Source organism: Parus major, chromosome 1, assembly GCF_001522545.3.
Source record: "Parus major isolate Abel chromosome 1, Parus_major1.1, whole genome shotgun sequence".
Lineage (NCBI taxonomy): Eukaryota > Metazoa > Chordata > Aves > Passeriformes > Paridae > Parus > Parus major.
The window spans coordinates 2989442-3001932 of NC_031768.1; the positions used below are offsets into that span (position 1 = coordinate 2989442).

At 41.5% G+C, this 12491-nt stretch overlaps 1 protein-coding gene across 6 annotated transcripts in view; it reads right to left on the reverse strand.

Moving 5' to 3' along the window:
* The window catches only part of ERG (ETS transcription factor ERG), a 138369-nt gene that overhangs the window by 53266 nt on the left and 72612 nt on the right, over nt 1-12491 (reverse strand). The window contains exon 1 of one of the 6 annotated variants that reach the window (XM_015641434.2): nt 7107-7249. The exons of 4 other annotated variants lie outside the window; for them this stretch is intronic. In XM_015641434.2, the coding sequence (XP_015496920.1) occupies nt 7107-7124 (18 nt within the window). In that variant the 5' untranslated portion in view covers nt 7125-7249. Of the gene's footprint in view, nt 1-7106; nt 7250-12491 lie in introns of those variants that run through there. One more of the 6 variants, XM_015641416.3, reaches the window with a different exon arrangement.

A 12491-nucleotide genomic window follows, 5' to 3' on the forward strand; every position in this document is an offset into this window, starting at 1 on the left:
AATCCAGCCTCAGATTCCCAGTCTGTAAATCCAGCCTCAGATTCCCAGCCTGAGAACCCAGCCTCAGATTCCCAGCCTGAGAACCCAGCCTCAGATTCCCAGCCTCAGATTCTCAGATCCCAGACACAGAGCACAACACGAATTTAGCAATCTGAGGAGATAACTGAATGTGGGACTACTCATCCCAGATGAAAAGGTGGGATATAAATGAAGCCACAACAGCAAAGGACTTCTCAATTCTGCAGGGAAAGGCCAAAATACCCGTCTCAGTCACAGTGGCAGAAACCTGGAATGACTCCAGCAGAATCACTGGCAAAACAACACAGAAATTTTGGGCTGAACTCCTGAATAACTTGGGTGAAAGCCTGGTCCCAGTCAAGCCACACTGTTGACTTCATTTTGGCCAGTTTCACTCCAGGTTTCATAAATCCTCATTCATCCTGTTCATGCGCCTGAAACAAATTCCCCTGAAGTCACGATTAGCAATGGAGGTTTTCTGTCTTTATTTCCTTTCCCTTTGCTCTGAGTTTCTCTTTTCCTTAGCAGAGGTTCAAAAACACAGGTTAGCCATGGTTTTATTTCCCAGCACAGTGAAGCAAAATTTCTGTTTCAGTCATTTTGTTTGAGTATGTAGAGCACTGTGGATTCCAAAAAAGGGCCATGAATCTCCAAGGTCTCCAGAACATGCTCTGAACTATTTGTTGGAGAAGTCCACCTCAATTTCACCTAATGAAATGTGTATTTTACTTGGAGATGTACAGAAATGAGGAAAGGATTCAGGCAACAAGGAGTTGGAGGGGGGATGTTTTTCATCTGACAGAATGACAGTGGGTTTTGAAGCATCCTGATTCCCAGTTTTATAAAATGCAGGGGCACTTTTCCTACCACTGCAGAGAAAAATTCCTGTATTTCATAGTCCAGGATAACAGCATTTGAATAATTTGAAATTTATTACAGCACCAGATGCATTGTACTGGGGCTTGAGTGTTTAAATAGCGTCAGGTAGAGCACTATCTTTATATGAAACAAGAAGGGCTTAGATCTTTTCAGTGAATTAGATATTAACAGATAGGAAGTTCCTATTGAAAGCATTTCCTGTATTGGTAGTCCCTGATTTTGGCAGCTTATCTGGGTAGGAAATGAAGGCAGGAAGTATCTGTCTACAGACCCTTTATCATCAAGGTAATTGCTGTGGCAGCATTTTGCTGTTTATCAAGGTAATAAACAGAGAGTCTAAAAAAAGATGTTTTTCAGCTCTGAAGAACTGAGTTTTAAAAAAACCTCCTGCAGTTATGCAAAACCTTCCATGTAGAATTAAGGTGCTGCTCCTTGCTGTAATTAGGGATTTGTCAAACAAAGCATTTCCAGTCTCCTGGGGTTTTTTTTTTCTCCACTTGTGGTACCGTGTCCTTGTCTGCCACTCTCCCATCCCTGTTAAATCAGGCAGGTAGCTTTAAAGAGTCCTGCCACTTCCTGAAAATTGGGATCCACCCCTTCCTGCAGGTATTTGCATAAAGCCAGTCCCTGTCATCTGTTGGCAGCGCACACCTTTGACTAAGCAAGTCAGCTCCTCTCCCAGGGTGACAAGGTCACGCCAGCCTGGTGACACCACTTCCCACCCACGGCTGGAGATACACACCGCAAATAAACAGCATTGCAAGGGGAACACATCACATCCTAGGCATTCCTTCCACTCAGAATCCCCAAAAGATCATTTCCCTTGGCCACTCCGAGTCCCTCGGTCTAGCCCTTGCAAAGAACTTCACTGTTACTCATCGTTCTTCTTTAACTTTTGATGTTCAATGAAAAATTCTTACGACAAAAAAGTGTCACTTCATCCATTTTACTTTGTAACAAATTTGATAATGGTAATTACCAGAAGAGGCAATTGCTGGTTCATATACCACAGTTATTAAAAACAATCATTAATTTTATTTATTAGCCACTAATATCCCTTTCCTGAAAGAAATGCCCAATCTTCCTCTGTGCGTAATAAAAATTGGTAACCGAGTGCCTACATTTCAAGGAGAGAGGTAACATTTGCAAGCCAAACCTCACCAGATTTCTTAAAACTTCTCCCTCTGTTCACTGTTTTATTTACAGGATTATACAGTCCTTCTAAGGGAGCAGGAATAAACTGAGGGACACAGCATTCTCCAACCTCAGGCAGGCTTGGCTACAACATTTAAAACAACCCCTCCAGCCACAGACACATCCATTCTTTAAGGAAAGGACTGATACCTTTTTCACATAAGTTTTCCTGTCTTTATTGACATTTTCAGTGCAAAAACTTCTTCTGTAATACATAAATATATATAAAATATATGTGTGTACATATATATCTATATATATCTCTATATATATCTGTATGTATATCAAGGACAGGAGGGTGGCTGTGTAATTCTCTATCCAAAGAAATTAATTTTTCAAAGATGGATCTGATAAAAATCACATTACAGTCAATGAATGAGTTACCCTGGCAAGGTTTGGCACTGTCATGTTTCCTAATGTATCACCCTTATTTTGCTAAAATTCATAATACAAGTGATACAAAATCAAATTTTCTTTTTTTTTCTTTTTTCCTGATTTTCTCAGTAATTCTCTTGGCTTGATTTAGAAACTTGTATTATAAAGGCTACTTCTTCCTGAGTAAACAGCATTATATATTTTTATTGAATTATAAAGCATTGCTTGGTAAATAAGTATCATTTTTGGCACTCAGATTTTTCAAAACTGCTTCTGTGTTTATCTTTCAGCAAGTCATTCTCCAAGAGCACTTGTTTCTTTGAACATTATTTCTGAAAGGCCTTTTGTAACACGGGGAACTTGCTGAAAAACATTTTGTTAAGGGATAAAGTAGTTCTTGTTCAGGAAAAACAAACAAACCAACAAACTCAGACAGTCAAACATATGCATTTTCCAGCTGTTGTTCCTTGCCTGGGGACTTAATTCTAGAAAGCAAAATCCTTATATTTCACTTCATTTTGGCATATGAAGACACAAACCAAATCGAGTTAAATGACTGCTGATTAAAAACAGAAGAAAACAACACAAAATAACTTCTGCTCATTTCTGCCTTGAAATCACACGTTTGTGTTTGAGTCAGAAATACTGCTTTACCTGGAAATAATTCTACTCTGATTCTCCTGCCTTTATTGGGACAAAACCTTCATGAAATGAATGGGAAGTTTGGATTAGTGGATCAGGTAAGTGCTTTAGGGCTCTGTTGCTGCCTCTGGCTCACCAGAACACTCAGGTGTGTGCTCAGCTTTAAAGGTGAAAAATCACCAAAGCCAAGGGAAGCATTCACAGGCTGAAAGTTAAATATGTCATTGGATCAGCTGCTAACTGAGATGAGGGGGAAAAAAAAGGAAAAAAAAAAAGAGATAATAATCTTTATAATTGTTTAAATGCAAGGAACGAAAGTACAAATTACTGTGTCAGCTCTGCTGGACTCAGTGCAGATGCAATCCTCTAAACAAAGCCTTAAACATTTCCATATGCCAAGAAGAGATTTATTTCTTAACTGTCTCCAGCTTTCAGAAGCATTTGAGTGACTACTTGGAGCTTCTAAAAGAAAGTGAGAGAAAAGTAATTCTACAGAGACAAACCCAGAGCAAGATTCCTCCAAAAAAATTAATCTTGCCCCCTATATTCTGCTTTAATCAGTGCATCCACACCCTCAAGCCTCAGAAACCACAAAGATTCTCCTGTCCTTTATCAAATACACAGATTTCTTCTCCCTGAAATCAGATTCCATATGAACATCACTTGAAAAAATATTAATGAAGAGAGGATGTGAGAATATTTAGGTGTAAGTTAAAATAAAAGAAATATCAACAAGTATAACTATAAAAATAATAGAAATAATTATAAAGTCAACTTAGTGAAGAGTTTTTCTAAGAATAAGCATAATGGCACTGGCAGGCAAAGAGAGAAACAGCAAGGCTTGAACACAGCAAGGAATTAGAATTCTAGCTGTACTTTTCTATTTAATATTCTTTTGTCCACTATGGGATGGATAATGAGAAAAAACACCAAAATGACTTCCAGGATAATTATTTTTACTTCAACCCAAGGTAGCACTTAAATAGTTTTTGTTGATTCTTTAAAAAAAAAAAGCCAAAACACAAACAGAAGACTGATGCCTAAGTCAGATATGTTCTAATATTGTATTTACAGCAGTGTGACTGGTAAATATAAATAATTGCATTTATTTGATAATGTTCAGATTCAATGCTCTGCTCTGCTGTGCCATGGCAGAGCTGTCAGCCACCGCCTGAGCCAGAGGGAAACCTCTCAGCGCTGAAACCTTCACTCTAAGGAGAATTTTCCCACTTGAAAAACCACATTTTATCCTTCAAAATGCCAAAAAAAGTAAGAGAGAGCTCAGCTGAGTGTGCACCAGCTACTGGGATATGAAATATCAACCCAAAATCCTGGCTGGGGAGGCACCTTCTTGCGCTGACCTCTCCCCATCCAAGGGAGAAATCCCTGGCCTGGGCAAGGATGGTCCAGTGGGGAAGTCAGGATTAATATTATTTTATTAATTATTAATATTTTATTATTAAATATTATTATTTATCTATGTCAGTGCCTGGGAAAAAGGTGCTGCTGTCTCATCCTCCATCTCCTCTTCAGGAGAAACCTGAAGCTTCCCCCCTCCCAGGGAAAAAGGAATGGCAGGGGGTGAGGAGAGAGTGATGCCCTGGGAAAAACCACGCTCAGGACATCAAACCCAGCACCCAAAACCTCCCAGCAGGGTTTGCCTCCCCAAATTTCCCAGATTCCTGCCCGATTCCTGCCGAGCCCCGTGTCCCAGGGGTCTGTCTGAGAGGGAAAGGATGAATCAGACACCCTGACTGGAAGGAAGGTCACCTTTGCACGGGTGTAGGTTCCGAGAAGTCTCTGCCCAGTTAGGAACAAATACAGAGCCATGCTCATCCCAGTTCTGAAATTTAATGATTCCACAGCTTCCCTAAAGAACACATTAAATTCCCAGAGATCCCAGATAAGGCTCTGCACCTTCCTCAAGCAAACTGGGATAGCTGGGCTACCCACTGCCAGCAGACAACACAAACCATTATATTAAATATATATATATATATATATATATATAAATATAACTGTTTAGCAAAAGCTAAACAAACACCTGCTTGGCCTTCAAATGTAATTTCTTTACCCTTCCATTAAAAGACTTCTTTACCCAGTCCCTGTAGAAGAGGAATTGAAAATCTTTGGACCGTCTCAGCCCCGTGTCAGAGCACATTTCCTGCACCTCGAGTACAAAGCACCTGTCATTTCTTCCCAGTCATTTCACATTTTGCACTTGCATAAATAAAATTCTTGCTAAAGCATGTAGGGCTTTCCCAGCACCCTGGGCAGCAAAATCCTCAACATTTTGGGTTGCCTGAGACCTCTTGCAAGAGTCACACTCCAGATGAGGAGAGAGAATTGGACACTTTTCCATTTTGCTGAGTACATTGCATTACCAGGCTATATAAAACAGTTCTCTTAAGTGTAAGGTGGAAGTCAAATAATAAAAATTATCTATCATTTAACAATCTTCTATCCTATTAAAATTCAGTCAATATGAAACATAAAGGAAATAAATAATTTGAATTACCTAAAATGGAAACAGCATCCGATCTCATGGGTGTCATTATTTTTGCAAAATAAAATTAGTATCAATATTCTGATTAATAGAAGCAAACCCACCATTAAAACCTCAGTACACAGCTTTCCTTTTAGCCAAAACTTGAATCCCTGAAACTCAAGATTTTCACTAAGTGCCTGTCATGTCCTGTGTGCTCTGAAATGCACGGCAAAACCAAAGGGAATTCAGTTTCAGGAGCTACTTAGCATTTAACAGCTGCTGGCCAGCAATGCAGAGGAGAGTCAGATCTATGTCTCTATTGATAGCCCCATGAAAACATCAGTGATCACAAAAACAAAAGCTTCATTAGACTTTTTATTCACACTGCCCTCGGGCAAGACTGTCAGGTTCCCAAAACCCCCAACAAAAAACACCAAATGATCTCTAAAATGGAAACACTGGAGCAGAATTTACTGAAAAATCCAACTGCAGCCCTACTTAGCCAAGGGCCAGGCTATTCCCTCATTAAATATCCCTCATTAAATCTCTGACATAATTACAAAAGTACAGAAACAGACAATGCCACGAAGAAAACAAACACCTCAGTCCTGAATCCGACAATACCTTCATCCCAAACCTGATAGAACAACACCACAGAGTCCTCCCTGCCCGTGCTCTTTATGTAAAATTAGTTTCACTCTCACAAAGCGCTTAATTACCGTTACATTCTGCAATTAATCACAGCTATTGCTCTATTGGTAACTGCTGTCCCAAGAAACAAAAACTAGGCAGATTTATTCAACTAAGTGACACAGCCCAAAAAAAACCCCAGCAATGCCATTCTTAAAAAAAACCAAAACAAACCATACCAAAACCAACAAACCATGCACCAACAAGAGATTTTTATTGTCCAAAAAAATTAAAACAGAAAAAAGAACACGCCCGTGAGGTCTTCCCACCACCGTTAAAATAACATCCAGAAAGGTGCCGAGTTTAAAATTCAGAGTTTCTAGAAAAGCACATAATTAACACCTGCATGAGAGAAACAAGAGCTGGTGCCTCTCCTTCCCGCTCGCTAAAATTTGTGTCCCCATCCGCAAGAGAAACATTTCAAAGTATCCAAAAGTTTAGCGCCCTTAGGAACCCGTTTTTTCCTTCCAGTGCACACCCTCTCCCCTCATGGCAGTCCACAAACACATCCAAGTTGTCCGAGGGATACCTACAAGAAATTTCAGAAGCTCTCACAAAAGGGCTTCGCCTATGCAATCCACACCACTGAACAGTGAATTTAAAAAACCCAATTTTTTTTCCGAGTTTGAAGTTTTTAAGCCTTGCGGATGGTTGGAGTAGGAAAAAGGAAATTTACTAGGCAGTACAAAGGAAATCTTGTTGTCCTCTATTGTGGCAGTGGGGGTGTTGCCCAATTCTAACTTATCTAGGTTGATAAAGGAAACCAAAGAACACGCCAGTCAGGAAAAAATTCCAACCAAAAAAGGTACCCCCTCCTTACCTTAATAGTGCTTGCCATAATGTGATCAAGATTATTGATCGCTAATAATTGCTAATAATAATTATTGCTTCGCTCTGACCAGAAAGAAGTTTTGATGAGGTTGTTTAGAGCGGATGAGATTGTGCTAACTCTGGGAAATGAAGTCAGCCAATGGCAGGAAGAGGTTTCTATTGGTCCTGGCCACCGCAGCTCGAAGAAACAGGATATTTGGGAGTGAAGAGATAAGAGTCCTAAAACAATGTTGTTTTTCTTGATGATATGTGACTGAATTTTAAAAAATTTTTTGTTGTTGTTGTTTTTTTGGGGTTTTTTTTTTTTTGGTTGGTTTGTTGGTTGTTTTTTTTTTAAACAAAAAAGTCAATTGCCCGTGGCTGCCTGGGCAGGTGTGATCTGATGTGCAGTGAGTGTGACAGGCCACTTCGAGGCAGGATGCAGATGTCAGATGAAATGGGCCAAATTCAGCAGTGGTTTGATGCAGGCTGTTCACTGGGGAATTGCTGATCCAGGGCCAAAGCCAGGCTGGGTATAAATGGGTGTAACTCCAAATATGTTAATGAGGTCTGGCCCTGCTTACACCACGTCTATATTTGTCCATTAACCTCATTCCTGCATTCCTGAGCTATTGACACTTTCCAGCCTATCTGATTTAGCACTTTTTTTTTTCCCTTAGAGAAGAAGCAAATAGGTTGGACACAATCATTTCTTTTTGATGTCTCTTTCTAACTGAGGAGAGGAAGTCACAAAAAGACATAAAACTTCAAAAGCAGATGCCTGAACACCAAGAACAGTCTTAAATCTTCCATTTTTTTTTCCTTTAATTCACAGCTCTATCCATGAATGGAAATGAGATGGTTTCACTGGCACTTCCCTTCCTGGTTAGAGTGTGATGGCCATTTTTTATTCAGTGTTATATTTTTATTTATTTTTTTATTTATTTATATTTCTTATTTTTGCTTTCAGAGCACTTGGCAGTCATGGGGCACCCCAGAATTCCCAGCTGTGCAAACAGAACACTGTCCCTGTCCCAGGCCTTTGTATAAGAGACCTGAACTTTAAAAAAACAAAATTGTAAAGAAATTTTAAGAAAGGCAAAGTGCTTCCACAGCCAGGTTATTCCACTCAGGTTCCAGCGCTGGCACAACCCTTTCACACTTAGGAACCTCACAATCTTCTATGTTTTCATACAAGATACAATTCCTGGTTTCAAGAGATTATGAGCTTTCAGCCTGAAGAGGCAAGCTTGAAAATACAACCCATAAAAAGGAGGGAAAAATTATAACAAGTCAGAATTTATTATTAAAAAAAAAATAAAAAAAAATTTAAATTCTGGTCCTACTCTAACAGGTTTATAATTTCTCATTGCTCCCTATGACAACACCCAACCATGGACAGGTTGCCTGGAAGATAATCCCAGGTGTAGTAAGGTCTTGCCCTCTGACCTGGGACTCTGGTATGATAAAAAGAACAAGAAGTAGTAAATGGGTGGTTGCAGCATTATTTAGTGGAAGCAGATGACTTCACCCTCTCCCTTCTCCTGCTCCTTAGGAAAAAAAAATAATAAAGAAGGAAATGGGAGCGTTGTTCTGTAGCTGGTGATGACTGCTGGCATTCAACACACAGCAGAAAGTTCCAGTTCTCTTTTCCCCTCCTATCCTGACCCAAGAAAGGTGAAATTTTTGCAGAGGTGCAGACAGAATCCCTCACTCATTGATCCTGCAGGTGCTGCTCCCCCAAAGCAGGGCAGAGCAAAGGCTCATCTCATCCACCCTCCCCTGCTCATGGGAATGGCCCTGCCAGACCCAGGAAATTCTCATTTCCAGGTGTCCCATGGGGACCACAGAGCTGGGAATTCCTGGATGCAACAGTGACAAACAGAATCACTAAGGTGGGAAAGAGCTCCAAGATCCTCAAATCCAATATTTGGGACACAGGAACAACTCCCTGCACAAGATCAGCTGGGTTTTAGAGTTCACTTTAAGGAACTCTGGTTTCTCCCACTGTAAAGATGATTTTTCGTGGCTTCAGAGCAATCTGGAGCCAGCACTGCTCTAGAATATTTTATATTCTCCACTATCTGGTTCATATAGAAATGCAGTGTTGCACTGCTGAATGTGCTCTTGCAGTCTACATCCACCAAATCACAGCGCTCCTGCAGAGTAGGTAACTTTCCTATTTTCATTATGAACAGTATGAAAAGAAAGCAATTTATAGTAATTGTATTTCATGGGGATGTTGATTTCCTCCCTTTTCATCTCCAAACAATGAGCAAGACAGCCAAAAGATTAGAACCTTTCTCTTGAAATTTCAAAGCATTGTATAATGTTTCAGTTGGGTGACTTCCACTCCAGTTAAGCCCCTGAAATTTTGGTTTTTCCTCCAATATATCAAGAGGTTGCAAGTATCAGTTCCAGCTCCCCAGTGGAGAGGATCTAACAAATTCATTCACAAGCAGTTTTTAGTAATGATTCTTCTCCATCCTACCTCCGTATACACAAACCTCTTGGTTTACACAGGGATTTTGGAAGCATAAGGAGCACTGCTGAGCTCTATTATTATTATATAAGTTTTACAGAGCCCACAGCCCAGTAAGGATTTTGCCATTTTAAACTGGCACACATTCTGTGCCAAAGAATCCAGTGAAGTTTATTTGACTTTCAAACTAATACCCACAGGCAGATTTCTGAGTGCTTATGCTGAGGTCAATCCAATTGCAAGCAGAGCCTTGGTATTGTGAGGCAAGGAAAATATTGGGTTATCAAATCACCATCATCCAGTTGCAAAGGAAAAAAAAAAGAGTACAAACACTTCTACTATTTTTCTCTTTTCTGATTTATTTGGTTTTTTTTTAAAGTTAAGTAGAAAGAAAAAAATGCTTTTGTTATGTTAGGGAACTCTGTGTTATTGTCTGAAACAACGCTCTGTGAGCTTGAAAAACTTGGTCAACAAACAGAATGAAAACATGGCAAAAAACCCACACAAAGTCACCTAATGCTCCCCTCTAATTTCTCTCTGAAGCTCATCACCCTGGCTCCTTTCAGCTGGAATATTCTCCTGCCTCCAGCCTGCATCTGGAAACTACAGAGCAGCAAAATTCCCCAGCATGTGTTAACACTGAACATGTGCTTAAGTGTCCTGATCAAAGCAGGGAGTTGCACATGCTTTAAAGTCACAGCTGGGATTAAACTCTTTCCTGAACACCCTTAAACTCTGCTTGAAGTGTTTTCTATCTCCAGGACTCCTGAGTTCCCTCTTTAGAGAGGATCTTTCCAAACAGGAGATGAAGGATCTGATCTAGGCTGATCTAAGCCTGCTCAAACCAACCTGGACAGACCTGAAGATTTGGTTTTATCATGCAAAAAAAAAGTGATCAGACTGAGTCCTAAACGAGGAAGGTGAAATTCCAAATAAAAAAGTTGTTTTGCTTGTTGCATCCTTTCAAGGATGTACTAGAAATACGCTCAGTGTGTGTGTGTACTAGACACCTAAAATGTGTTTTACACGGGTTTGGGTGCGAGGGACTTGTCACAAAGGCATGGAGTGACAGGACAAGGGGGCATGGCTTCAAACTGAGAGTAGGTTTAGATGGGATCTTGGGCAGGGATTGTTCCCTGGCAGGGTGGGCAGGGGCTGGGATGGAATTGCCAGAGCAGCTGGGGCTGCCCCTGGATCCCTGGCAGTGCCCAAGGCCAGGCTGGACATTGGGAGCACCTGGACAGTGGGAGGTGTCCCTGCCATGGCAGGGGGTTGGAATTTTTAGATCTTTCAGATCCCTTCCAATCCAAAGCATTCCATGACTGTATGAAATCTGAAGGAAATACATTGCAATATTCCCTGTGTAAATAGATCTGAAATCATTCTTGCTGTCTGGGAGGTAAAGCAAGAACTCTGCTCTGGGCTGACCAGGAGATTACAGACACATTCTGCTGTGGTTATAACGGGACATTCATCCCTTGAACAAAAATCTTTGTTTTTGTACAAAAATCTTTGGGTGAACAGCTGGAAAACTGGAGACACATTCACCTTTACATTGTGCTTGGTATGGGTACTACAGTGTCTGCAGCTGTGGGTGTTAAAAGCAAAGACAGCAGAGAAAAGAAGTGAGTTTTGCTCCTCTTGCCAACCTTCCAGGTAAAAAGGAGGTTCTCCTCTAGGTAGAACCAGGCTACTAATAAAAATACCCAAAAACCAAAGCACAATAACAGGATTTGCACTGCAGGTTTTGGAAGCAGATTTTAGAAGTTGAAGCAAATTACTGCTACTTCATGATACATGAAGAGACATTTGTGAAGGCCTTAACCCTCTCAAAAAATTCAGCATTGTGTTTAAATGCAGCTCCCAACATCAGTTTGGTGTGTGAGGGAGGGTCAAGTACACTCTTACCAAGCCCTTCAGCTGGACTGTCTCCCTTTAATTCCCAGTTTTCTGGGGTTTTTCATGGGCTCTGATGAAAACAGCAGTGAATCTGCTGACAGAGGGGTAAAATCTCCCCTCACCACAAAGGAAGGTCTCACAATCAGGGTTTTGATGGTGAAACAGAGAACTCAGGCACTCAGAACGGTGCTGAGGAGAGAACAGAATTGCAGAAGGTGCCTGAGGGACTGCAGGATCAGCAGCTCAGGGATGATGGGCTCTGCTCCCCAGACCCCCTGACCCCAGGAATGTTGTGCCTTTGGGGCTGCTGCAGGGACCTCTTCCTTCCATGCCTGAGTGGCTTTGATGCAGCACCAGGTCTGAGGGCACAGGACAAACTCCATCCTGGGAAAAACGGGATCCAGCTCTGGGATGGGCTCACAGCCCCTAACCCACAGCTGGAATTGTGGAGGTCAGCTCCAGGAGGAAGGCACTGTGAGTGAGTCAGTGCATTCCCCAAAACCCAGCAACCCATAAAGCCACGTCACTAAAATAATTATCACTACCTGATGACGGGGACGGCGCAATTTGCATCCCACAAAAAGCATCCTCTCCTCCAGCACCGCTTCCAAGGTTTTGTGCCTTCCAATTCCCTCCCTGGCAGGCCTTGCAGCACTGAGGAGGAGCAGGGAAGTGTCCCCACGCCTTTCCCTGTTCCCTGCCCTGTGGGCAGCCCTGTGGTCACTAGATGGTGCTCCCTGCCCCTGGAAAGGAGCATCCTCCACACCAGGCAAGGAACAGCTCTTTCCCAAGTCAGCACTGACACCTTTCAGTAAAGAGAATACTTTAAAAATGGATTTTTATTTTTTTTTCCTGCTGCCCTGGCACCCCCCATCACTCTGCACCCTGCTCTCAGGGCTGGTTGTCCTTAGTGCATTCCCACTTTTGCTTCCCTTCAGCTGCTCCAAACCACGTGGACCATCAATCCCTTTGTAATTTCTCTCTCCTTGCCTCCTTTGGGCTGAATTCTCTGTG